Genomic DNA, 24,164 nt, shown 5'->3' with positions numbered 1-24,164 from the left:
TGGTCTCTTGTGTTCAGGTGTACCCAGAAAGCCAGTTGGAATGTGTGGGCTCTGCTTCCAACATGTGAACACACATGTGCCAGCGAGGGTGAGGGGCTTGCGTGGCAAGCTATTCTGGGAGGGGGAGCTTATTCGTCTCCCATCCAGACTCCTACTTCTTCGATGGAGCCCAGGGTGAGCATCCCCGAGGGAAGGAGCCTTGCGCAGAGAGGATCAGTCATGCATTTGGGGTTTTACAGAGGCGTGGAGGAGACCCAGGCTTGCCACATTCCTTGGCCGGAAAACTTGTCAGTCTCGGGAGGACGAGGACTCCAACTCCCATAAGGCCTTGAGGCACAAGAGCCCTCGGTGTAAGAGGGTTGCTGTCCGTGGGGCTGTTGGGAGTTGTGGTTCCTGTCTATCCAGGGCAGCGGAGGGTAGCCCAGGAGGAGCCAGCAGGGGGCACGAGGCACTTGTTTCCCCCTCCCCCTCCCCCTCTACCCCCGCAGCGCCCCCCGCCCCCAACATGCTGGGCGGGGTAGGGGGTGCTCAGGCTTTGCGGTCGTTGAGCTTCCCAGCCCCGTTTGGGTGTCCTCCATCTTTCATTGCCTATATTTAGATTCCTGCCGCAGTAATTTGGGGAACACTTGTGGAAGGCCTGCCCTGCGCCAGGCCCTGTGCTTTGCGCTAACTCTTGCCTTCCGAGCGATCACTTAGGCTTACTCCGCGCCGGGGTCTCTGCCCGTGTCTGTCTCTGAGAATCGCTTTCTCCCACTCCGCCCCCGGCCCTCCCCCTTCTCCCCGCGCTGCTGCCGCCGTTGCCATGGCAACCGGCGACGACTGAAGTTGCGTGGCGGACTTGAGGGCCGGGCGCGGGTGTCGGAGGGCGGAGCAGAACAGGTGGGGGAGGGGGGAGAGCGGGGAAAGACCGGGGGTATTGGGCTGGAGCCCCGGAGGCGAAGCGGTTAAACCCTCCGGGTGGTCCTTATTGGGCCCAGCCGAGATGCCGGGGGCGGGGCAGGGTGTCCAGCGGCCTCGTTCATTGGCGGACAGGGGCGCGGCGGAGGGACCGTGTGGGCGAGGCCGGGGGAGCGAATGGGCGGGAAGTGGACGGGGGCGTGGTCTCCTGAGGCAGGTGGGTGGGGTCTGGCTTACTCTATCGAGGGAGACGGGCCGCAACCCTCGGGAAGGGGCGGGGCCTGAGGGCCGGGTGACCGGCCCGAAGTGGGGGCGGGGCTGACCCGGCAGGGGCGTGGCGTGGTCCCATGTGCCCAGAGGAGACGGGGTTTGGGGGGCCTGTTGTCTAAGGAACTGCGGGGTGCGGGGGGGTCTTTGGGAAGGAGAATCCGAGGGTTGGGCGATCTGACGTCTCAGTTTTCCTAAGATGGAGGCCTGTTCACATTTCATCAGACCACAACCTCCTACCTCAGCTCTATGTTCCAGGGAGACGGTTGCTAGGCGACAGCAAAGGCCTTGATTGCTGCGTTGCCAGGCAACAGGGAAACGGAAAATGGAGGGAAAAAGGAAATGGGGGATGGGGGAGGGTCTTAAGGGGCCACAGCGCCCACTGGTGGAGAACTAGGGCCTGTGCATTTTCTGTTCTAGAAGGAATTTCGAGTTCAGCTCCTTTCCGCTTGGGCTCCCTCTGAGGATCCGAGCATTCCATCCAGATATGAAACTAGGGCATTAGGGGTCATCTCGGGGGCGCACCCATCAGATTCCGATCAACGGGAAGGGAAGGGAGGGACATAGGCGAGGTTCTAGGGCAGTCCGTCCTCTCTGCCCTGTGTGGGCATTATAGAGATGTCCGAGAGGCAAATTTGAGGAGGCTGCTCACTGGGCTCTAAGAGCTGGGAAGGTGGGCGTTTGATGGGAGAACATTTGGGAGAGATGCTTTCAGGGTCAGTTGTTTGGGGAAAATGCAAACCTCAGAGGCAGTCGTTTTGAGGTGTTCTGGAAGATTTGTGGGTCACTGCCAGTTGCAGGCCAGATCTTACTTTAGGTGAATATTTTTTGAGGCTTGGATGTGGGGGAGATAGTTATATTTGGGAGCACTCTTCTAACAAAGTTGGAATTCAGATTCATGAAGGTGATGGTGAGATGTAGGAAGGGCAGCCAGAAAAAGGAGTAATGTATGAACATGAGGAGTGAAGAAAAGGGGTAGGGAAGTATTTCTTATTCTAAAGGTTTGGGAATAGATAGAAGAGACTGCAATTGAATTTGGACGGTCAGCTTTAAGATACATTAAGTACTCCAGAAATTGGGGTCTGGTGATATATATATATATATATTTTAAGTTTTTCTTTTTTTAAGTTTATTTATTTATTTATGTAATCTTTACTCCCAATCTGGGGCTCGAACTCACGACTCCACGATCAAGAGTTGCATGCTCTTTCCACTGAGCCAAACCTCTGGTGGTACCCGCGGCGGGCCTACTGGAAAATCAGGAGTATCTTATTAGATGCAAGGATTTGGACAGGGGACCCCAAACGAATTTGAAGACTGCTTATTTGAATGTTTACATTAGAGCAAGGGTAATATTTGCACTAATTTCAAGGTCTCTGTGGGCGGATTAGGGGATATGATTTTAAAAGGGATGACTTAAAGGGCAGTTTAAGTTGAGGGGACGCTTGAAAAGCATTGCCTGGCTATCAGGTGGGGCCGGACTGCTTATTAGAATAGGAGATGTCTTGGCATCTGAGGGGATGCTGTCTGCATTAACGATCTTTGGGGAGGGGCTTGTGGGAGGCATTTTAGATCCTTTGTGTGTGTGGGGGGGGGGGGGGTCCCTCTGCAGTGAGAGAGAAGTGCTTCTTCCTTCCCGCACCTTGGGAGTCCGGGGGAGATGAGTGGTCCAGTGAGGTTTGGGAGTAGTTAGGGGCCTAGTGATTTTAGGGGCAGGAGATTAGGTGAGAACTACAGCTGTAAATCGGTAAATCTGTAGAGGGGTCGGAATAGGAGTATGCGGTGGAAGGTGAAGTCCACAAAGAAACAGCTGGAACCTGGGAAGTTGATGGCTAAGAGGGTCTCCCCTCACCCCCTCGCTCCCATCGTGACGCTCTCCCGCACTGCGCAGGCGCCGTCCCCCCCCTCCGGCCGCAGCCTCCAGTCGCCGCGTCCGCCGCAGCCCCCGCCCCTCTGCCCCTCCCCCTCCCCCAACCCTGGGACCCTTGCTCTCCCACCCGCCCCCTCCCCTCAGTCCCCCTCCCCTTCTCCATGTCGGCTCGGAACAGATTCGCCTCCATGTGTCTCTGCGTGGTACGTGCCGCGGTACGGGCTCCGGCCCCGCTCCCCTCTTCCCGGACCCCCCAAATCTCAGGGTGCAAGCTTCAAGTGCTGTCGCTCTTCCTTCTGCTTGGCGCGGGGTCTCTGGGTTGCAGTGTCTCGCGGACAGGCGCAGGGGGTCGCCCCTCTTATCAACATCCCCACTTTCACTCACACCCCTCTTTTGGGGGTGCAAGCCTCGTTCCAGGTCGTTCTGTGCAGCTGGGGCTCAGTGATGAGAGGGCCAAGGGGGAAGGAACAACAGCGATCCCCAGGCCTTTTACTTGCCCATGCCCTAATGTATTGGGGGTTCAGACTTGGTCCCAGTGGCATCTGAGCTGTCGCCGTTCGGGCCCAGAGCCCCAGTAGGGTAAAAGAGGGCATCCTCCTTTCCTGCCTGTCGTGCTTTAGTGGTCCTGTAATCTGGGACCGAGAGGTGCTGACCCGGACCCCCACCTCCCAGTTCGCAATTTGGGAATTACTCTCCCCCACCCCCACTCCTCCAGACGGTTCTTTACCCCACCTCCCCTTACTACATGTACAGTTCTCCGAAAATTTCCCAGGACTGAACATAGGCCCTAACCTCCTTCAGCCACATTCTGGGAACTTTGGTACCCTTCCCTTGTGCCCCATTTCCCTCACATTGTCTTCTAATGCGGGGGAGTCTTTCCTGAGAACTAGACAGCCCCCCCATGGGGGTGGGGCAGGGAGAGGTGTCTGCAGTCTTACTGTGAGAAAAATTTACCTTCATTTCCTCTCTAGCATGAACGATGAATGTCTGCGATTCCATTTTCTTTCTTTGCACCCTGACATTGCTTCATCAGATTCAGGGATTTTTCTCTGTGGGGTGGGCTGAAGAGGGAGGGGCAGTGGGTTTGAACCCTCCCCCAGACTGGGAGAAACTAGAAACTGCCACCCTGGGCCCTGCCTCATGACCACGCAGGGTGTGGGACTCTTGGGAAGTAGAGGGGAAGCTGCTTCCTTCCCTCCCCCCAGACCCCCAGTTCTGGGGCGCTGTCCAGGCTGCAGACCCCCGTTTCAGGGTGTGGAGTGAACAACCCCTTTCAGGTCATGGGATTCTGTTATCCAAGATGGCCCAGCCTTTTGGGGGGGGACTATTTAGCTTATTCTGCGCCCCCCCCTTTTCCTTCTTCTCTACTTTTTGTGCCCATGGTCTTGAAACTGAGTGTATCTTGATGAGCCCCTATTTTCCTTCTTAGAGGCTCTTCTTGCCCCTCATCCCTCTGTCCTGGGCGGGAGAGGCTTCGTGTCACCAGCCCCATTTCCCACCCGTTCTCTTGCTGCCCCCTTAGCTACAGCCAAACTTGGGTTACATCCTCCGAATTTTCAGGATCCTACTCTGGCATCGGGCATTGACCTTGATAAGCTTTCTCCAGTTGGATCTTGCAACTGTTGCCCTCCCAGTGTTGGGGGACTCAGCTTCTCGGATGCTTTTTTGAGAGGGGATTTCTGCCTTCTCTCTTTACCTATGTGTCCGGTGGTGTGTGTGTGTGGGGGGGGGGGTGTCTTCTGTCTTCTCTAGTCTCTGAGGGAGCCCTGCCTTTGGTACTCTCCTCTTCCTTCCCTGAACTTGCAGTTTGGGAGGGTCTGCTTCTGGGGGGGCTGGCTCCTGAGGAGGGGAGTAGTGTGAGGGCAGAGGCCGGTGTGGGAGGCCCTTCATTGCGGGAGGCCCTTCACTGCCGTCTCCAGCTGCCCTTTTCCTCTCTCTCTGGCCCTAGTTAATCTCATTTACTGGTGTCCTTGTCAGGCTAGCATGGGAGGCCCCGTGAGATGGCTGGTGGTCAGTTGGGAAGGGAGTCAGGGGTCATGTTGGGTTTCACACCCCTAAAAGCCAGAGGGAGACCGGGAATGGACTCTGAGACTCTGTGCTCTACCCCCTTCCCCAGTCAGCCAACCTGGAACCGACCCCCATCCCTGCCCCCCTCCTGAGCCCTGCTGCCTCCCTTCCTCCCCCTTCCTTCTCCGTCCCCTTCTAGTGTATCCGATTAGCTGGCTGGGCTGTGGGCATTTGTAGGGAAGGAGCCAGATGCCCGGGGGCCCCTTTGTGGACCACTTGGGAACCAGCGGGGCCAGTGGAAGAAGAGCTGGACGAGTTCAGCTTCGTCCTGCCTGGGGGGCTGATGCCAAGTACCTGCCAGTCGAAGGGCCTGACTGCGGTCCCTGCCTCTGGCATGTTGGTGCCGGAGAGCCGGGTGCTCTCGGGGTAGAGGCTGCCGTGGGGAGACTGAGGCCGGGAGGGCAGGTGGGAGTGAGATAGGGTGGGGGGAGTGCTGCGGTTGGAGTATGGAGGAGGGAGCTTGCAAACCTGGGGAGTGGGGTGAAGATGACGAGGGAAGCAGAGAAGTTGGGGACGGGCATCGACAATGGGGGGTACGGAGTGTCAGAGGGCCGGCGATGATGTGACAGGGGCTTGAAGCTGAAGGCCTGGGCGGGGCGGGAGAAACGGAGGCCGGAGGAGGGGGTGTGCCGGGGGGGAAGGCCGGGGCCTGGGACGTGGGGCGTTGGGGGAGGGGCTGGGATGATTTGGGACGAGCCGGGAGGTGGCGGCCTAGGCGGGAGGGGGGCTGGGGGAGAGGGAGGGGAGGAACTGGTCTGGCCCCGGGGCCTTCCGCACTGCACTGGGGGCGGGGGAGGAGGGGGGGAGAGGAGGCGGCCGGGCGGACAGCCTGGAGCTCGAGGCCCTGGGCCGGCCCCAGTGACGCCTCCGTCCCCATCCCCAGAAATACCGCTACCAAGATGAAGACACGCCCCCTCTGGAGCACAGCCCGGCCCACCTCCCCAACCAGGTAAACGCCCCCGAGCTGGTGCACGTGGCGGAGAGGAACTTGTCCCACCTCGAGGCCGTCCACGGGGTCGTGGGCCACGCCCACCTCTCCCCCCTCAAGGTAGGAGACTCAGGCGGCCCCCTCCCCAGTGCGGCCCGCGGAGCCTCGGAGCGGCAACCACCCCCACGGGCCGGTAGGGCGAGAGCCATAGTGGGAGGAGGCTGGGACGGGGCGCCTGGGCCTTGGGCTCCTGGGGCCTGGAGAGGGGGCGCTCGGGCGGGGGGGGGGGCGGAGACACCTCGTTCCCACCGAGGAGACACAGAGGCCAGACAAGTGACAGTGGGTGTGGAGCCTAAAGCCTGGGTGTGTGTGTGTGCGTGTGCGCGCGCGCGTACCTGCACGCACGTGTGCTGAGATGGGTGCACCCCCAGGATGCTCCCCACGCCAGGCCGTCTTCATTCCCTCACACACCCCCACCTCCGTTTCCGTTTTCTGTGTCCTGAGCTCTGTTCCCAGCTCCTGCTGCCCTCATTTGCTCTAGTCCCTTGTCCCCCTCCTCCCTCCACGTCCGGCCTCTGGGCCTGGCTCTCCGTGTCCCCACGTCTCCAGCCCTTTCCATCTGTCTGGTCGGAGACTCCCAGTCGTGGGGCCTTTCTGTCTCGGTCCCCGGCCCCAGCCTCTGCTCCCCTCCTCCCTGCCTTTCCCTCCCGCTGGCTGGCTGCTGATTCTGGATGCTGTCTCTCTCTTCCTCCCACGCTCTCTCCTGCTCCCTCCCCGAGCCCCAGCTCAGGCCCTCCGCGCTGCTCAGCCCTCCTGGTCGGGCTGCCGGCTCTCCCTCTCGCAGCTACCCTTCCCTCCTCCTCCCTTCTCTGCTTCCCAGCCACACCTCTCTCTCGTCCTCCCCCCACCGAGCTTTTCTTCTTCGGGTCCCTCCTGTCCCCCCATTATTGCCACTGCCTGTTTCCTTCCCCTCCTCCTCTGTGCTCGCACTGTGTTTTCCATCTCCCATCCCGGGGAGACCTGTTTCTGAGACCTCCCCTTCTCCGGCCCACTGTGCTCCCCTTCAGCCTCCTTTCCTGGGGGGCACACGATGGGGAGGAAGGAAGACCCCAGGCAGGCTGTGACAGGCAGGGGTGGGATTCCAGAATCCTGAGGGATGCCCTGGGAAGGGGGGAGGCTGCTGACATTTCACCAGAGGAGACCTGGAGGAGGTTTCTGAGCCTGGGGATGAGGAGGCAGGGAGGGGGCAGCGGTACGTTCTGGGGTGAGGAAGAGCGGTTCCGAGGGAAGGGAAGACCATTCTGGGCTGGAGCAAAATGGAGGGCCACGAAAGGGTCAGAGGCCCCAGGGCCAGGGACGGACCGGGCAAGGCTGTGAAGTCAGGACCCAGGAAGAGCTGATGGAGGGGAACAGAAGTAAGGCCCTGGAGGAGAGGAGACAGCACGGAGTGTCCTGTGGACCAGGGAGAGGAGGAAGGCCGACTGGACATGCTCTTGGCGGGATGGGGCCATGAAGTCCCTGGGGAGGGGACATGGGAGAGGGAGGTGTGTGAGGTGGTAGTGGGCTCAGGCTAGTGAGTGTTGGGATCGGGGCTCTGGAAGCAAGGGAAGCGGAGGGTAGAGTGCTGGAGGCCCTGAGCCAGCCAGGCAACGTCTGGGGACCAGGCCTGACCTGGGGGACAAGAGAAGCCTCGATTACCAGAGGAGATGGGGGGGGTGGAATTGAGAACGAACGACTCTGATTTGGGGACAGAATCTGGGGGGTTTGAGGCTGGGATAAGGGAGAGTGGTGCTGATCTCTAGGAAGTCAGAACTTAGGATGGACGCTGAGGGGGATCGGGGCTGGAGTGGGGGATACGGACTGGACGGGGATGAGGATGAGGATCAGGGCTGGGTTAAAAGGTGGAAACTGTAGGGTGGGACAGGGATACGGGTGGAGGGTGTGGGATGCTGTAGAGAGAGGGATGGGAAGCATATGAAGGTAGTTGAGGAGGAGGCTCCCAGGGAAGGAGGCTCTAGGCTAAGGGTGGGGTGGGGATTGAGGATGGGCTGTGGGATGGAGAACGGCCACGTGGATGAGATTTGGGCAGTCAGTGGCCATTGGTTGAATAACAGCGTTTGCTGAGATTTGAAGGGTCGGAGGTTGGTGGTGTTAATAGATTTATGGGTATGAAATGAAATCTGTGACAGAGTTGAGAAGTAATGTGTAGTGTTGAGAAACAGCAGTAGGAGGGAGGAGGGGCCCTTTCGGAGGGGGAAAGCAAAGAGTCTGGGGAACCCGGGATGAGTGCCTTGCGCTTGGTAGGCTCTAAATAAATATTTGTTTAAGGAGGAGATAGGTGGGGGACCCCGGAAGGAAGCTCTTGGCCGCCTACCCCATTGCCATGGAGACGGGGCTTCGGTTGCCCTGGCAACTGGGGAAGCCCCTAGGACCGGCCGAAAGCTGGCCCCGCCCCGGAGTCTAGAGACCCTGCTGCGTCGAGGCGACTGACGTCAGGACCTGGGCACGCCCCACTTTAACCCTTTACCGCAAGAAGTGGGCTGGGGGGAGTAGATGAGAAGATAGGACCCGGATGTCCTTCACCACTCCCCCTTCCTGACGTCCCGTGCCCTGCGTAGGGTGAGGGGCGTAGGGAGGGCCAAAGGGGCTCTCCAGGATGCGCTGCGCCCGCCAACCTCTTCAGCCTGGACCGCTCTCGCAGGGCCATCGGGGGGCGGGGCCCAGGGCAGGAGGGGCGGGGCTAGCGGATCTCTTCTGCCTTCGGGAGTCTGGTCGCCCCTAGGCCACGCCCCTCTCCCCCCTCCCGTTGTCCTGGCGACAGGGCCTTCTGGAGGTGGGTCTCCCCAGGCCTTGGCTGGGCTTAGATACCGTTGCTAGGCAACAGGCCTCAGAGGAAGGGGCGGATTGGCCGGCGGGTGGGGGAGAGGGAGGGAGGGGCCTGCCGCTGGGGGAACCCCGCATTCCGGGGACCCAGGGTTTAGGACAAATGTGTGTGAAGGTGAGGGGCAGATCTGAGGGAGGGGTGTCAAGGTTTCTGGGTGTAGACAAGCCGACGGGGACGGGGGTGGGGGGTCGGGGGTGGGGGGCCGGACCTGGTGGACACGGAAGCACTGGGGTGTATGTGCGTAGTACGTAAGGCACTCGCACCCTGAGGTGTTACATCCCGTGAGAAGCTCCCCCCTTCGCCGGCCCCCCCTCACCATCTGCTGCTCCCCCATCTGGCCGTCTCTCCCTCCCTCCCCGCTCTCTCAGACACTCCTTCCACGTGCAGGGGGCCTGGGCCGGGCCGAGGTAGGGCTTGGCACAGGTGCGTGCATGTTTGTGATGGAGGTTGAGCTGGGTCCTTGGAGGCCTCAGGAGCGGGCTTGGTTAAGAGGCTGAAGGGGTGACCAGGCTGGTGGGACGCCCTGAGGACGACGGGCTTCCTCTTGAGCCTAGGCTCAGGCAGCTCTTCATCTCCTTTCCCCTTCACAGGCCAACTCTCCTCCTGTGATTGTCAACACAGACACCCTAGAAGCCCCAGGATATGTGAGTTGTTTAGATTTTGGGGCCGTTGCCGAAGGCAGGAGGGAGAGAGGGAGGGCCTGGGCCCCAGCACAGGGTGGGGGCCGGGTCTCAGGCAGGGGTGTCTGTCTCACTGTTTTTGTGTTTCTGGTCCGTGCTGGAGTTGCAGGTGAACGGGACGGAGGGGGAGATGGAATACGAGGAGATCACACTGGAAAGGGTGAGCAGGCTCCCCACTCTGAGGTCGCCCCCACGCCTCCCTGTCAGTGCTCCTCTCTGTGCCTGTGGCCCGTCTCTTAGCCTTGCCCCTTCCTGCTCTGGTCGCGGCTCCCCAACCCCAGCGCCCTCCACAGTCACCTTGCCCTGCGCGGGCAGCGAGGAGGGCTGACACTCCTTCCCTCCTCCTGCCCAGGGCAACTCAGGTCTGGGCTTCAGCATCGCGGGTGGTACTGACAACCCACACATTGGAGACGACCCATCCATCTTCATCACCAAGATCATTCCTGGCGGGGCTGCAGCCCAGGATGGCCGCCTCAGGTGGGGAGAGGAGATAGGGGTTAGGGTGCCGGTTCCCTGGAAAGGGAGGGCCAGGGCGGCACGAAGCCCCTGGCTCAGGCCCACCTTGCTGCCCCCAGGGTCAACGATAGCATCTTGTTTGTAAATGAAGTGGACGTGCGGGAGGTGACCCACTCGGCTGCAGTAGAGGCCCTCAAGGAGGCGGGCTCCATTGTCCGCCTCTATGTCATGCGCCGGAAGCCCCCCGCTGAGAAACTCATGGAGATCAAGCTCATCAAGGGCCCTAAAGGTAGTAAGCTAGTCATGTCTCGCCCCGCCCCGCCCCGCCCACCCCAACTGGCCCCCGCGCCGAAGCCTGCTCCCCAGCCACCGGGCACTGGGGCGCCCACCTCTGCCCTGCCCTCCATCCAGGTCTTGGCTTCAGCATCGCAGGGGGTGTAGGGAACCAGCACATCCCTGGAGATAACAGCATCTATGTGACGAAGATCATCGAAGGGGGTGCCGCCCACAAGGACGGGAGGCTGCAGATCGGGGACAAGATTCTAGCGGTGAGGACCCCCATCCCTCTTCCAGCCCGCACCTGGGGCTCGCCTCCTGGCCCTGGGCAGGCCCCGCCTTCCGCATCACCATTCCCACGGTGCATCTGTCTTGGCGCTGTTTCTGGCTCCGTCTAAGCTCTCTCCTTCCTTGGCCCCAGGTCAACAGCGTGGGGCTGGAGGACGTCATGCATGAGGACGCCGTGGCAGCCCTGAAGAACACGTATGACGTGGTCTACCTGAAGGTGGCCAAGCCCAGCAATGCCTACCTGAGTGACAGCTACGCTCCCCCAGACATCACGACCTGTGAGCGCCCTCCAACCCTCAAAGCTCCCCGTGCCCCATCCCAGTGACCCCCGGGCCACCCCGGTGACTGCTCTTCTTCCAATACTTGCCACCAAATAGGAACCATCTCTCCTGTTCTGTGGTTGGAGAATAGATGGAATATCAGTCGCCGCGGAAGACCTAGAAAAGATTGTCAGTAGTCTCTTCCCCAGAAGGCCCAAGGCCCAGATGGTTTTGCGGCTCATTTTTTTCAAATCTTCAAGGAATAGATAATTCCTACGCTCCTTCTGAGCAAGAGAAAGGATAAAAAAAAGTTCATGTTTCGTCGTATGAGGGCATTTCAAACGGTCACGAAGGTAACATAAGAAAAGCAAAGCATAGGCCCCATTTTGCTTCTGAGTAGAGACGTGGAAGTTTGTAGTGACATAGTTGTAGACCAAACACAGTGGCAGGTTGGGGGTGAGTAATATTGATCCAGAGTAGGGTTTGTTTCGGAAAAACTGAAGGTGGTTTTGTATTGGGAAACTTTTCAATATGATTTGTTGTATTGAACAATTGAGAGACTAAAATCGTAAGCTCGTTTTAACTAGATGTTGGGAAAGACATTGAGGAAATTCAACTTCTGTTTTCACGTGAAAACATAGTAAACCAGGAACACAGAAGTTTTCCTTCACGTGATAAAAGGTAGTTATCGTACCAAGTGGATCGAGGCTCCTTGGAGAAGGGGCCAATTCTAAATCTTGGCCCAGAAAGTGGTGAGGAGATCCAAGATTGCCAGGTGGTGTTAACGACCCAGGAGGGGCTCCTACTGGATAGTCAGTCAAAACTCATTAACTATGTGAAAGTCTATGAGATCATAATGATGCTTAAGAATAAGTGGGCATCCTTGGATTCATTAGGACACCTGGCAAATGCAGGGAAAGTGAGGTTTTTATGCTCGCTTTCCTGTACAAACCACACCTCAGAGTTACCAAATGGTTGATGTGGCAAAGTTCTTTTTATTTTTATTTTTTTATTATATATATTTTTTACATTCTTATTTATTTACTTGAGAGAGAGAGAGAGAGACAGAAGCCAAGCAGGGAGCCCAATGTGGGGCTCCAGCCCAGGACCCTGGAGATCATGACCTGAGCCAAAGGCAGATGCTTAACCAACTGAGCCACCCAAGCGCCCATTTTTTAATTTTTATTTATTTTTTAGTAGGCTCTACATGCAATGTGGGGCTCGAACTCACAACCCCTAGATCAAGAGTCCCACGGTCTACCGACTGAGCCAGCCAGGCGCCCCAAGGAAAGGTTCTTTGTAGGATAATTCCTATTGATAAGTGCTCCTTCCTCAAAAAAAAAAAAAATATATATATATATGTATATAGAATATCCTATTTTGCAGTCCCCAGTGAAATATCAGAACCAGGCAATGGTCCTCAGTGGCCTCTAAAGCTCTTGGGTGAAAGGCTGGTGGGGAGCATAATAATGGGGGGTCAGCTGACCACACCTGAACCTGTCAGTCGTTCTCACCTAAGACGACCAGATAGTCTTGCCTCCCGTTGCATAACTGTGTATTTCTACCGCATGGGCTACGAAGTATTTGTGCCAAAAAAAGAATTGAACTTGAGTCTGACGAAGTCTCTAGAACCAGTTACCAGTTTACAGGAGAAACAGAGGAATATGTTAACACCATTAAAGATGCTAGCAGTGGTTTCCCCATTAGAATCTGCCTAATAGAAAGTGGGAAAGTCTATTAGACAAATGACCTAGTTTTCCCAACCGCTGGATGGCCAAGAGGAGGAAAAAAAGGGAGCGAGAGAAAGAGAGAGAGGAATTTTATAGATTAAGAGATTTGAGAAACAGAACCACAAAGAAAACCCCCAAAGCCTGGTATTCATATTCCCCTCGACCACCCCAGGCACACCCAGGACATGAATTCCTGCCCCCCAACGTTGCTGGGATGGGGCGCCCCCCCTTCACCCCGCCCTACCATCAGGCAACATCATGTCTCCTTGCCCTGAGCCTGCTCTCCTGGTTGCCTAGGGAGAAGGTGGGGTGCTGGGCGTTGCCCTTCACGATGCTCGGTCTCATGCCTCCTCCCACATCTTCTTCCAGCTTATTCCCAGCACCTGGACAATGAGATTAGTCACAGCAGTTACCTGGGGACCGACTACCCCACAGCCATGACCCCGACGTCCCCTCGGCGCTACTCCCCGGTGGCCAAGGACCTGCTGGGGGAGGAAGACGTGCCCCGGGAACCGCGGCGGATCGTGATCCACCGGGGCTCCACGGGCCTGGGCTTCAACATTGTGGGTGGCGAGGATGGTGAGGGCATCTTCATCTCCTTTATCCTGGCCGGCGGCCCGGCAGACCTCAGCGGGGAGCTGCGGAAGGGGGACCAGATCCTCTCGGTGAGGGAAGGCCAGCCTCTGCCCATGCCCTCCCTCCCCTCAGGGCAGAGCCTGGTCCCCATCCGCGGCCACTCAGCCTCTGCCCTCTCTCCAGGTGAACGGTGTCGACCTCCGCAGCGCCAGCCACGAGCAGGCTGCCATTGCCTTGAAGAACGCGGGGCAGACGGTCACCATCATCGCTCAGTATAAACCAGAAGGTACCAGGCCGCAGGCTCCCCATCGTGCCGGCCGAGGATGGTCCTCGGATCTGGTGGCTTCCGCGGGGCGAGGGGGGCGGCGGTGGGCCCGGCCGGCACGCGGGAACCTTCTTGTCCTCTCCCAGAGTACAGCCGATTCGAGGCCAAGATCCACGACCTTCGGGAACAGCTCATGAACAGCAGCCTGGGCTCAGGGACTGCCTCCCTGCGGAGCAACCCCAAACGGGGTTTCTACATCAGGTCCGATGCTTCGCCGGCCGGGCTCCTTCTGCTTCTCAGCTCTTCCCCCCTCCCCTGCCTGCCTCCCGCTCCCCACCCAGGCCTGCCACTGCCCTGCATACGTTAGCGGTTTGAGATGACCCCGTAGCAGCTGGAACATAGCCTCAGAGCCAAGTACCCTGCTGCCTTCGGGCCCCTGGTCACCCCGGGACCTCCACAGCTCGGGGACGCGGAGGTCACTGGCTGGCCGCGCAGGGGCCTCGTGGGCGCCGTGGCTCCTGGCTCCCCAGCCCTCCGGCGGCGCGCACGGCTGCCCCCTTCCCCGGCCGCCCCCCTCCCCGGCCGCGGCTCTACCGCCGTGCTCAGCGCTGTCCGCCCTGGCCTGACCTCTTCCCGCAGATCCGGACCTGCATTTCTGGCCATCTGTTTTCAGGACCTGCCCCCTGGGATGTCCCACGGGCATCTCACACTCCGCATGCCCAAACTGGGCTCCCCGCTGTCCCCGCTGTCCCCGTGCCCCCGGGCTAGCTGAACCGATGCTCCTCGCTCGCCACCTGGCGCCCGGTCCGCTCGGACTCCTGCCTCCAGGCGGGTCTGGCTCGGCCCTCCCCTCCCTGCTGGCCGCCAGTGGGCTCCCCGGCACCCCCAGGCGGGTCCCAGACTGTCTCCCCTTTAGTCCCGTGGCTGCCTCAGTGGTCCTCCTTCCCTCGGCCTGACAGGAATTTGGTCTTTTTCTCCCTCACCCCTGTGGCTGTCCCGCGCATGCGAGCTGCGGACCGCCGTCCCCACGCAGTTTGTGGGTTCCTCGCAGTCCGTCCCCGCCCCCGCCGTCGGAGGGCCGTCAGCCCCCGCGCTCGGCTGCACACCCCTGGTCTGGGGGCCCGGGCGGGGTCTCTGACCGCTGACCGCTGGCCGCCTGCCCGCCCTCCAGGGCCCTGTGCGGACCAGCGTCCCCACGCAGTTTGTGGGTTCCTCGCAGTCCGTCCCCGCCCCCGCCGTCGGAGGGCCATCAGCCCCTGCGCTCGGCTGCACACCCCTGGTCTGGGGGCCTGGGCAGGCTCTCTGACCGCTGGCCGCCCGCCCGCCCTCCAGGGCCCTGTTTGACTATGACAAGACCAAGGACTGCGGCTTCCTGAGCCAGGCCCTGAGCTTCCGCTTCGGGGACGTGCTGCATGTGATCGACGCCAGCGATGAGGAGTGGTGGCAGGCGCGGCGGGTCCACTCCGACAGCGAGACGGATGACATCGGCTTCATCCCCAGCAAACGGCGGTGAGGCTCCCGGGGCCCGTAGCCCTCCTGCCGCAGGCACTCAGGTCCCAGAGGTGGTGGGGGCGGGGGGGGGGGGGGCAGCCTCGAGGGCGCGGCCTCTGTCCGCCGCGCACTGTCCCTCCCGTGAGCCTTTGGAGCAGGGCCTCTCGCCAGCCATCTCCCTACCCTCCCATCCCTCCATGTCCACCACAGGGTTGAACGACGCGAGTGGTCGAGGTTAAAGGCCAAGGTAGGTGGGGGGAGTGAGCTGGGGGGGAGGAGCGGGGGCCTCACGGGGCGGCACTCTGCCAACCACGTGGCCTGTTCTCCCTTCGCAGGATTGGGGCTCCAGCTCTGGATCACAGGGTAGGTAGGGTCAGTTTGGCAGCCCAGGGTGAGGGGGCCCTGAGCTTCTCTTGATAGCCTCAGGAAGGCGACACGGGGCCCCGAGTCCCCTGTCTCAGAGCCCTTCGCAGATGCCCTGCCTCCCACTAGGTCGAGAAGACTCCGTTCTGAGCTACGAGACGGTGACGCAGATGGAAGGTAAGTCCCAGCCCTGCTGCTCGGGTAGGGGGGAGGGCGCCGGCACCCCCCCCCCCCCGCCCCCCGCCCCCCGCCCTGGCCGCTCCCGCCCCGCGGTCCGCCTGAGCTGGCTCTCTGTCCGCAGTGCACTACGCTCGCCCCATCATCATCCTTGGGCCCACTAAGGACCGAGCCAATGATGACCTGCTCTCCGAGTTCCCCGACAAGTTCGGATCCTGTGTTCCCCGTGAGTGCCGGGGCCCCGGGGTGGTGGGGGCGGGGCCCAGCCGGACCTCAGGCAGAGTGGCCGCAGGGGCCGGGGTGCAGGAGGACACCGGGGTTCTCAGAGAAGGGGTGCTTCTCAGCTGCCCTCATGCTCCCAGGTCGGGGACCGGGGAGGGGGGCCCCGGGGAGGGGGGCTGGGGGCGGCAGTGCTGCCCTCCCCCCGCAGTCCTGGTCTCCCCAGCAGCCGCCTTCCACGAAGAAACAGGCTTTCCGCTGGAGGGATGGTGGTTAGATCTTCGGGGGGTGGGTTGACTTCTTGGCAGACACGACGCGGCCCAAGCGGGAGTACGAGATAGATGGCCGGGACTACCACTTCGTGTCCTCCCGGGAGAAAATGGAGAAGGACATCCAGGCGCACAAGTTCATCGAGGCCGGCCAGTACAACAGCCATCTGTATGGGACGAGCGTCCAGTCCGTGCGGGAGGTGGCCGAGCAGGTAGGACCTGCGGGCGCCCGGCCTCTTCCTCCTCCCCTCTCCCCACCCCATGGCCTTCCCTAGCTCTCTCTAACTCTCTCTCTCTCTGTCTCTTTCCCTGCTGGGTCTCCACTCCCTCCTCGGCCTCCTTCTCCTCTTGGGCAACTCTGTCTGACCGCCTGCTCCCCCTGCCACCCTCCCTCGCTCGCTGCCTGACCCCAAACTCCTCGCCACCATCTGTCCCCTCCTCTCCCCTTCCCTCCTCCTTGCCCCGTTTCTCCTCTCTTCCCCTGGCCTTGCCCTTGGTGGCTTGGCCTCCCCGACTTGGTCCCTCCCTCTGTCCCGCCCCCCTGTGGCCCTTTGCCTTGGCCTGTTCCCGGGGGTCTGCACCCCCCTCTCCTGCTCCTCGGCCTCCTCCTTTCCCCCCCTCCCCACCCTGCCCTCTCTCCCTCCATGGCTCCTTTCTCCATCTGCCTCTCCTCTCTCCCACCTGTCTCTCCTTGTTTCTTCCATCTGTCTGTCCTCTGTCTGCCCCCCCATCCTACTTCCTCTCTCCATTCCCCTTCCTTTCTCCTGCTCCTGCCCTCCACACTCCCTCTCTGCTCACTGCCGCCCCTCTGGCCTTGCTCTGTCCCATCTTCTGGGCCCCCATCCTGCCTGTCCCTCACCCCTCCCTCGTTCCCTCCAACCCCCTCCTCCTGTGCTGGCTTCTCCCTTTGCTCTCCGTCTGCCCCTTCCTTTTTCTCTCTGTCTTTCGCTCTGTCTGTACTCCCTTCCCACCTTGACTCCCTGCTCACCTGTCTTTTCACATCCATGTCGCTGCCCCTTTGGCCAACCTCCCATCCCCCACTTTTCCACATCCTGTGTCCTGTCCCGGTACCTCTTGTCTGTCCTTGCCCGCCACCTGCCGGTGCCCCTCCGCCCACCCTGCCTGCCCCCAGGGGAAGCACTGCATCCTCGATGTCTCGGCCAATGCCGTGCGGCGGCTGCAGGCGGCCCACCTGCACCCTATCGCCATCTTCATCCGCCCCCGCTCCCTGGAGAATGTGCTGTGAGTATGGTCCCAGGGGGCCTCCCCTTTAGCCCCCCACACCTGTGGCCCGGGGCCTCAGAAGGCCTCTGCTGAACTCTCCCCTCAGAACCTGGGACAGCAGCTCCAGCAGCCCTCGAGGGGGGTCTGCCCCTGGAGCTGGAGCCCAGAGGATGCAGGGAATCCCAGGCCTTTCCCTTCCTCTCCAGCCTTCGGCTGAGCAGCATTGCCACTCCCAGCAGCCCCTGGGGCATACACCTGCTGGGACGAGCCAGGGCCTTCGGGCTGTTGGGAGTTAGAGTCTGGTGCCTTCACTGGGGCTGAAGGCTGGAAGGATGAGGCTCTGGAGAGGTCCCCGGAGTGGCCACACCCGGCTGGGGTGGGTCATGGGGTGGGGGGTGGTCATCGCGACCCCGGAGGACATCGGGAATTGTGTGTTCTGCTACATGCTCCAAATGAGAAAATAGTGTGACCACGTCGGGTCCCTGGACGGAGGAGGTAAAAGGTGGGGCGGGACCCACACTCAGGTGCGCATCTCTCTCGCTGTCCACAGAGAGATCAATAAGCGGATCACAGAGGAGCAAGCCCGCAAAGCCTTCGACAGAGCCACCAAGCTGGAGCAGGAATTCACAGAGTGCTTCTCAGGTGAGACCGCCGTGCACCCCCCCCCCGCCGCCCGCCCGCTCAGGTTCTGCCGAGGGGCTGCGCCGGGTGGATGGATTGGAAAGAGGCCCTCGTTGGGTGGGTGCGGCCCCGCAGCTCTTGGCCTGGAGTCTGAGGCAAAGCTACCCCATGCTCTGGGCCCACGCCGCTCTCTTCGGAGGGCGTCCAGCCTCACTGCCTGCTCCCCCCGCCCCCAGCCATCGTGGAGGGCGACAGCTTTGAGGAGATCTACCACAAGGTGAAGCGTGTCATCGAGGACCTCTCAGGCCCCTACATCTGGGTCCCGGCCCGAGAGAGACTCTGACTCCCGCCCTGGCGTGGCCTGGACTCGCCCCGCCTCCCTCATGCGGGCCCCTTGGTCTGGACTGAATTGCCCAAGCCCTTCGCGCCCCCTAGCCTCCCTCCCGTCCCTTCTTATTTATTTCCTTTCTAACTGGATCCAGCCCTGGAGGGGGGACACTCCCCTGCATGTATCCCCGCACCCCAGAACTGGGCTCCAGAACCCCAGGAACCTGGGGTCTGGGGTGGGGAGCCGGGCTCCTGGTCCCGAGCCCGTGCTCCTGAGGACCTGAGCCCCTGCCCACCCCCAACGCACACACAAGCCCAGCAGGGGCCGCCTGCCCTCCCCTACCTTCTCCCACACACATTCCAGAAGTCAGGGCCCCCTCAAGGAGCACCCCAATGCAGGGACGCAGGGCCACAGGCCTCCTCTCTCTCCTGAGGCAAGGCCTGGGGCCCCCCTGCCCCCGTCAGAACTCCCCAGGTCCCTTGGTTTAGCATTTATTTTTTCCCTTTTTTTTTCTTCTCAAAGGTGGTTTTTTGGGGGGATAAGTGGGGGGACCCTGCTGTGGGCCCCCTGCCTTCCACACGCCCCCCACCTTTTTTCTTTGCTGGTTTGCATGAGTGGAAGGTCTAACTGTGGCTTTTTTTTTTTCCTGGGATTTATTTTTTATTTTATTTTATTTTATTTTTTTGGGGGGAAAGGGGAGGGATGGGTCTAGGGAGTGGGAGCGTGGGAGGGAGGGGGGGGGGGCAGGGGTTGGGGGTCGGGCATCTGGGAGCCAGGGGAAGACTGGAAATGCTGCCGCCTTCTGCAATTTATTTATTATTTTTTTTGAGAGAGTGAAAGGAAGAGACAGATACTTGAAACCTGGTGTGTGGCCTGGTTATTTGGGACGTGGGTGAGGAGGGAGTCAGGGTGGGAGCGTAGGGATGGGCCTGGTAGTCAGATCCTTCTTCACGCCAGCCCGGAAAGGGGAGAGTGCCCTGAAAGGGGTCTCGGAGGGAACCTGAAACCAGGGACCCTGAGTCAGTAGTGAAGTATGGGCCTGGGAAGGGCTGGAGGCACTGTCCAAAGTCACTGACCCAGAAAGACACCAGACCGGTATAGGGTCCCTGCAAACTTGGCCCAGCCCTGATCACTCCTCTGGGCCGTCTGGGGTAGCATGACGCTCTCGAAAGGAAAATATAGAAGAAACTTTCTTGGTTCAGGTTCATAGAGTTGTGGACAGAGCTGGGCTCTGGCAGTGAGGTTTACAGAGATTTGGTTGATAAGAAATGCCGTTACTAGATTTCTTTATGTCTCATCTCTATAGAAAGATTCGAAGCAGCTTTGCCAATAATCAGGGTAGGAGAATAGAACCTCAATACCAAAGATTTAAACAAAACAAAACAAAACAGATGCAGTAGCTATGAGGGGAAATATGCTCTCTGAGCTTCCTGGTAGACAGGGCAAAAAAGGAAACGGTCCATTACCTAGTTCTTTCTTTTTTTTTAAAGATTTTATTTATTTATTTATTTGAGAGAGAGAGAGAGAAACAGCATGAGAGGGGATAGGGTCAGAGGGAGAAGCAGGCTCCCCGCTGAGCCGGGAGCCCGATGTGGGACTCGATCCCAGGACTCCGGGATCATGACCTGAGCCGAAGGCAGTCGCTTAACCAACTGAGCCACCCAGGCACCCCTACCTAGTTCTTTCTTATAAAGGAGCAAAAAAACTCTGGTTCTTTTAGGGAGTCAGATTTTCCTGACCCTAAGCCTCGCTGAAGCTTCTCAGATGCTCCTGTGTAGGGTATCGGTTCCTGGCTTTTCTTCTGCCGCTGTTCATATGCTTGATAGGCCCCTGCGGGGAAGACCTCAGCTGCAGCATCCATGAACCATTGCTGGCTCCCTCTGATTCAGGGGCCCCAAGGGGGGAGGCTGAGGTGGAGGGTGCTAAGAGTTGAGATGGTTAAGCCCGGAACAGTGCAGAAGTTACGAGTTGGACGAAAAAGATCCACCCCAGGGCCTAAGCTGATCCAAGGAGCGTGCTAGAGATCTAGGACAGTGGTCCTGTCCGTGGATCGCCCCACACGAACTAATGTGCAGGGCTCTAAACAACCCAGCCCACTGACTCCTGGGGGTAGGCCCCCGGGGGTCTGCATTTCAGGAAACCTCCCAGGTGACTCTGATGTTTTGCTGGGTGCAGAAGCATTGCTTCCAAGGACGTTTCTCAAATAATCCTTCTTTTAGCTTGGTTCTGCGTAGGAGCAGATGGTTTGAGGCTGTGCTGATGTTCTCTGCCATCGGCCGGAGGGAGAAATCTGTGAGCTGAGGAAGGTGTGTGCAAGGTAACGTGTCTGGATCTAAGGGGTTAAGGAGAGTTCACTGAGAAGGGGTTAGAATCACCTAATTCTGCATGCATCACTTTTTAGATTCTGAAAGGAATACATGTACCTTATAAAAATTCAAATAAATATAGAAATGCATATGGTTAAAAAAAAAAAAAGAAGTTCCCTCCCCATCTCATTCCACATACTCCTCAGAGGGAAGCGCTTTGGCAGTTTGTGGTGTGTTCTTCCAAATCTATAAAGAGCTCTTCCCTGGCCGGCTAAGGAGACCGTATGTTTGAGTGGATAGGCGCACTGGATTCCCAAGCAGACTGGGGTTCCAATCCTGGCTCCTCTTCTTCACTCCCCCTCGATTTCTTTCAGCAAGTACTTATTTGGCTCTCCCTGGGTGCCAAGCAGCGTTTGAAGTGCTGCGAGTGCAATATCCTGGCCCTCCGGGACCCTGGGGTCCTCGCAGTGGGGACGGCAGAGCACAGGAAGCGCAGGAATGCAGATCACAAAAATGATGATGGCCCTAGCCAGCAAAGACAGCGGCCGTGCGGTGCCGTGCGCGTCTTTGCTGGTGTAGACGGGGTGCTCAGGGAGGCGTCTCCGTGGAGCAGCACTTGAATTACGGGCCCGCAGGGTGAGGAAGCGCGGGGCGGCTGGGGTGCCGGCTGGAGAGTGCGAGGAAGGACGAGGCGGGAAGGAGCTGGGGGTGCCGGAGGACACAAGGAGGTCACCGGGGTGGAGCGGGCCGGGGGGAAGGCAACAGAGGCGAGGGGGGTCAGAGAAGCGAGCGGTTCGTGGGTCTGATAGAAGGTGCCCTGCAAAGCGGGCGGCGCGCGGCAGGTGGGCGCGGCGGGGCTGCCCTGCACGTGGCGCGAAGGCGCGGCAGGGGGCGCTAGAGAGCCGGGCGGGCGGCGCCGCGCGGCGAGGACGGGAGGTGGCCGGGCGCTGGGGCCGGGCTCAGAGCGCAGCTTGTGTGAGCCTCGGCTTCTCGAGCTCAAAGCGGGAACCGCCGCCGACCTCGCTGGGTTGCCGCGAGGAATAAAGGCGCGGCGCACCCAAGGTCCTCGGCACACAGCCCTGCCCCGGCTGGGAAGTGGGGACCATGATCGCCGTTGGCCTCGTGGTCTGTTCTTCAGTTAAATAAAACCTGGAGACGGGGCGTTTTATTTATTTATTTTTTTAAGATTATTATTACTGTTTTTTAATTAGAGAGAGAATGAGAGCGAGGGAGAGCACAAGGAGGGGAGGGTCAGAGGGAGAGGCAGACTCCCTGCTGAGCAGGGAGCCCGATGCCCGACTCCATCCTGGGATTCCAGTCCTGAGCCGATCGATGGCAGTCACTTAACCAACTGAGCCACCCAGACGCGCAAACGGGGCGTTGTAATTGTTTCTAAACGTACACCTCTAAATAAAAGGTGGGAAAATGTGCACCGGGTCCCGGGTCCCAGAATCCTGGCTGGCCCAACACTGAGAAGCCAGAGCGGAGAAAGTTCTCACCCAGCAGCAGGGGCTATGGGGGGAACTTCTTCCCTTGTGGGGGCTCCCAGGACTGAGCCCCCAACCCCGCGCACCACTCCCTTAACCTCTCCCGCTTCATCTCCACCTGGGCCTTGCTCAGCTTCTCCTAGATTTGGGGAGCCACGGGGCACCCTCTTTGGAAAGTCAGCACTGAGCCTTCTGTTCATTAGCTCAGTCACCTCTTCGAGAGGCTTTCCAGGTGCTGACTTTGCAGCCAGAGAATGTGAGTGGCAGTCCAGACCCCAGGGGGCCGGGGGCAAGGGCCAGGGAGGCTCATCCCAAACCTGAAAGTGCTCTGCGAGGGGGTAGGCGGAGGCTGAGGGGGCTCAGCACCCACGTCTTCTGCACACTCAGCCAACACGCCAGGCCCCAGCTCTGCCCCAGGGGAGTTGCTGACCACCCTCCCAGAGATGGGGACAGATGTGCTCGGCTGTCCTGACCCCAGCCTTCCTCCTTGCCCGCATTCACAGGCCCTGGGGGGCTAGCCCCACTCTCTCGGCTGCGGCTGGCTGCGCTGCTAGTGATAAGAATCCAGATTGCTAGCATATGCGGAGCATCTAGTGCGTCCCAGGCCCTGTGCTAAGCGCTTTTCACCCATCCTCTCATTTAACCTCGGCACTAACTCTGAGCTGGGCCTTAAAGCCCCTCTCCAGATAAGGGCGAGGTGAGCTCAGATCTCAGAGCGGCTCTCATTCTGCTGCTCGGCTTCCCTGCCCTGACACCCTTCCTGGGGATCCCCCAGCTTTCAGCGCCCTTCCTTCCCTCTCTTCTCTGGGGCGTCCCCCCTGCCCCGAAGCACTTCCTTCTTCTGACTCACCCCATGATTGGAGGCCTTTCCCCCTCTCTCCCTGGCAGTCTGAGCCTGGCGCTTGGGCTCAGTCCCGGGCCCGTTGGACCGGTCGTGCTGGGGATCTTTATTCTGCTTCCTTCATCAGCAGGGACTGTCCTGGCTTCTTCCTTCCCACCGTGTCTCATGGGGCACGCTTCATTGCAGGGCCACACCTGAGGCAAGTTGCCTTGCCTGCAACTCTTCATGGGTCTTGGAGCCTGCAGCCAGGGTCTGAAACTTTGTTGTTCAGGTGCCCCATCTGTAAAATGTTGTCGAGCACGTCCCCCAATATATAGTCACCCATTTACTAATTCTAGACATGTTGCCAGCCTCCAATTATTCTCACCTCCCAGCATTCACACCCTTGAGCCATGCCTTCTGCACTGCACGGGGCTGACCCGGGTCACCACAAGGATACTGTGGAAATGATGGAGAGTTAACTCTGAGGGGAAGAAATTGTGGCTCTTGTCTTGGGCTCCCTGAATCCCTGGCTCTGGGGGCAGCCAGCTGCCCTGTTGTCAGGACACCCAGCAGCCCTGCGGGGTGGCCCACGTGGTGAGGAGCTGTGGGGAGTCACCTTGCAGGGGGTTCTGCAGCCTTGGTCCAAGTCTTCAAAGGAAAGTAGGCGTGATGGCATCTGGCCTCCAACCTCATGAGAGACCCGCCCCAGAGCCAAGGGGCTCAGCTCTATCCAGATTCCTGGCCCTCAGGAGCAGAGCGAGATGTTTTAAGTTGCTAGCTTGTGAAGGGACCACCTTGTTGCAACAAGTCACTAACAGGAGTATAAGTCTGAAGACTAAGGATACAAATGTATATAAGTGGCTTGCTAATATTTTCTTGCCACACTCCCAGTGGATGATCTTGTGACCCCCTGGGGTTCACGTTCCCCACATTGGAGACGCTGAGCTTCCGAATAACATTCCCAGATCAGCCACCTGAGATCCAAGGCTCTCTGGGTGGCCTCCACTCCCTCTCAGGTCGTATCTCTTGGACTGCTCTCTCCTCTACCTGGGGTCACTTGCTCATTACTGCTGATGAAATCCTACCTGCTTTTATAGGCTGACCTGATAGAGCTCCTTTCCAGAGCCTTTCTTGATTGTGCAGGAGGTGGGAGTGCCAGGTTCCCGGCCCAGCCTCCCTGGACTGCTCTCTGCATGAGCTCCACAACCCGCAGGGAAGTGTACTCAGAGGGGGTGGGGTCACTCTGTGAAGTTTGGTCGGCAGAGCTCTAAGGGTGGCCCCCAAGATCCCACGCTGTCATCCCTGGAACCTGGATAACGATGAGCTATCACTCTCATGATTGTGTTATGTTATAGGTAGTTGACCTTATATATGACCATATGATGGCCTTAAGAAAAGATTTTCCAAGTGGA

At 59.5% G+C, this 24,164-nt stretch overlaps 1 protein-coding gene across 13 annotated transcripts in view; it reads left to right on the top strand.

Annotated features, from left to right (window-relative positions):
• The window catches only part of DLG4 (discs large MAGUK scaffold protein 4), a 31,507-nt gene that overhangs the window by 4,172 nt on the left and 3,171 nt on the right, over positions 1-24,164 (top strand). The window contains exons 4-22 of one of the 13 annotated variants that reach the window (XR_010408485.1): positions 5,985-6,149; positions 9,504-9,558; positions 9,695-9,753; positions 9,946-10,070; positions 10,169-10,338; positions 10,461-10,597; positions 10,747-10,891; positions 12,973-13,268; positions 13,363-13,465; positions 13,591-13,705; positions 14,777-14,953; positions 15,146-15,182; positions 15,271-15,298; positions 15,428-15,475; positions 15,600-15,701; positions 16,003-16,175; positions 17,096-17,205; positions 17,738-17,829; positions 20,356-20,453. Coding sequence is in view for 11 of the 13 variants with exons in the window: in XM_064582580.1 (XP_064438650.1) it covers positions 5,985-6,149; positions 9,504-9,558; positions 9,695-9,753; positions 9,946-10,070; positions 10,169-10,338; positions 10,461-10,597; positions 10,747-10,891; positions 12,973-13,268; positions 13,363-13,465; positions 13,591-13,705; positions 14,777-14,953; positions 15,146-15,182; positions 15,271-15,298; positions 15,428-15,475; positions 15,600-15,701; positions 16,003-16,175; positions 17,096-17,205; positions 17,738-17,829; positions 18,045-18,151 (2,244 nt within the window). In the remaining 2 variants the exon portion in view is untranslated. Of the gene's footprint in view, positions 1-5,984; positions 6,150-9,503; positions 9,559-9,694; positions 9,754-9,945; positions 10,071-10,168; positions 10,339-10,460; positions 10,598-10,746; positions 10,892-12,972; positions 13,269-13,362; positions 13,466-13,590; positions 13,706-14,776; positions 14,954-15,145; positions 15,183-15,270; positions 15,299-15,427; positions 15,476-15,599; positions 15,702-16,002; positions 16,176-17,095; positions 17,206-17,737; positions 17,830-18,044; positions 19,017-20,355; positions 21,123-24,164 lie in introns of those variants that run through there. The other 12 variants (XM_064582582.1, XM_045890012.3, XM_064582583.1 and 9 more) reach the window with 12 other exon arrangements.

This window comes from Mirounga angustirostris, unplaced genomic scaffold (genome assembly GCF_029215605.1).
Source record: "Mirounga angustirostris isolate CCGP_5_RB_7025 unplaced genomic scaffold, mMirAng1.0.hap1 SCAF_17, whole genome shotgun sequence".
Taxonomy (NCBI): domain Eukaryota; kingdom Metazoa; phylum Chordata; class Mammalia; order Carnivora; family Phocidae; genus Mirounga; species Mirounga angustirostris.
The sequence above is the reverse complement of the archived record's forward strand: the minus strand, read 5'-3'. Positions and strand labels throughout refer to the sequence as shown.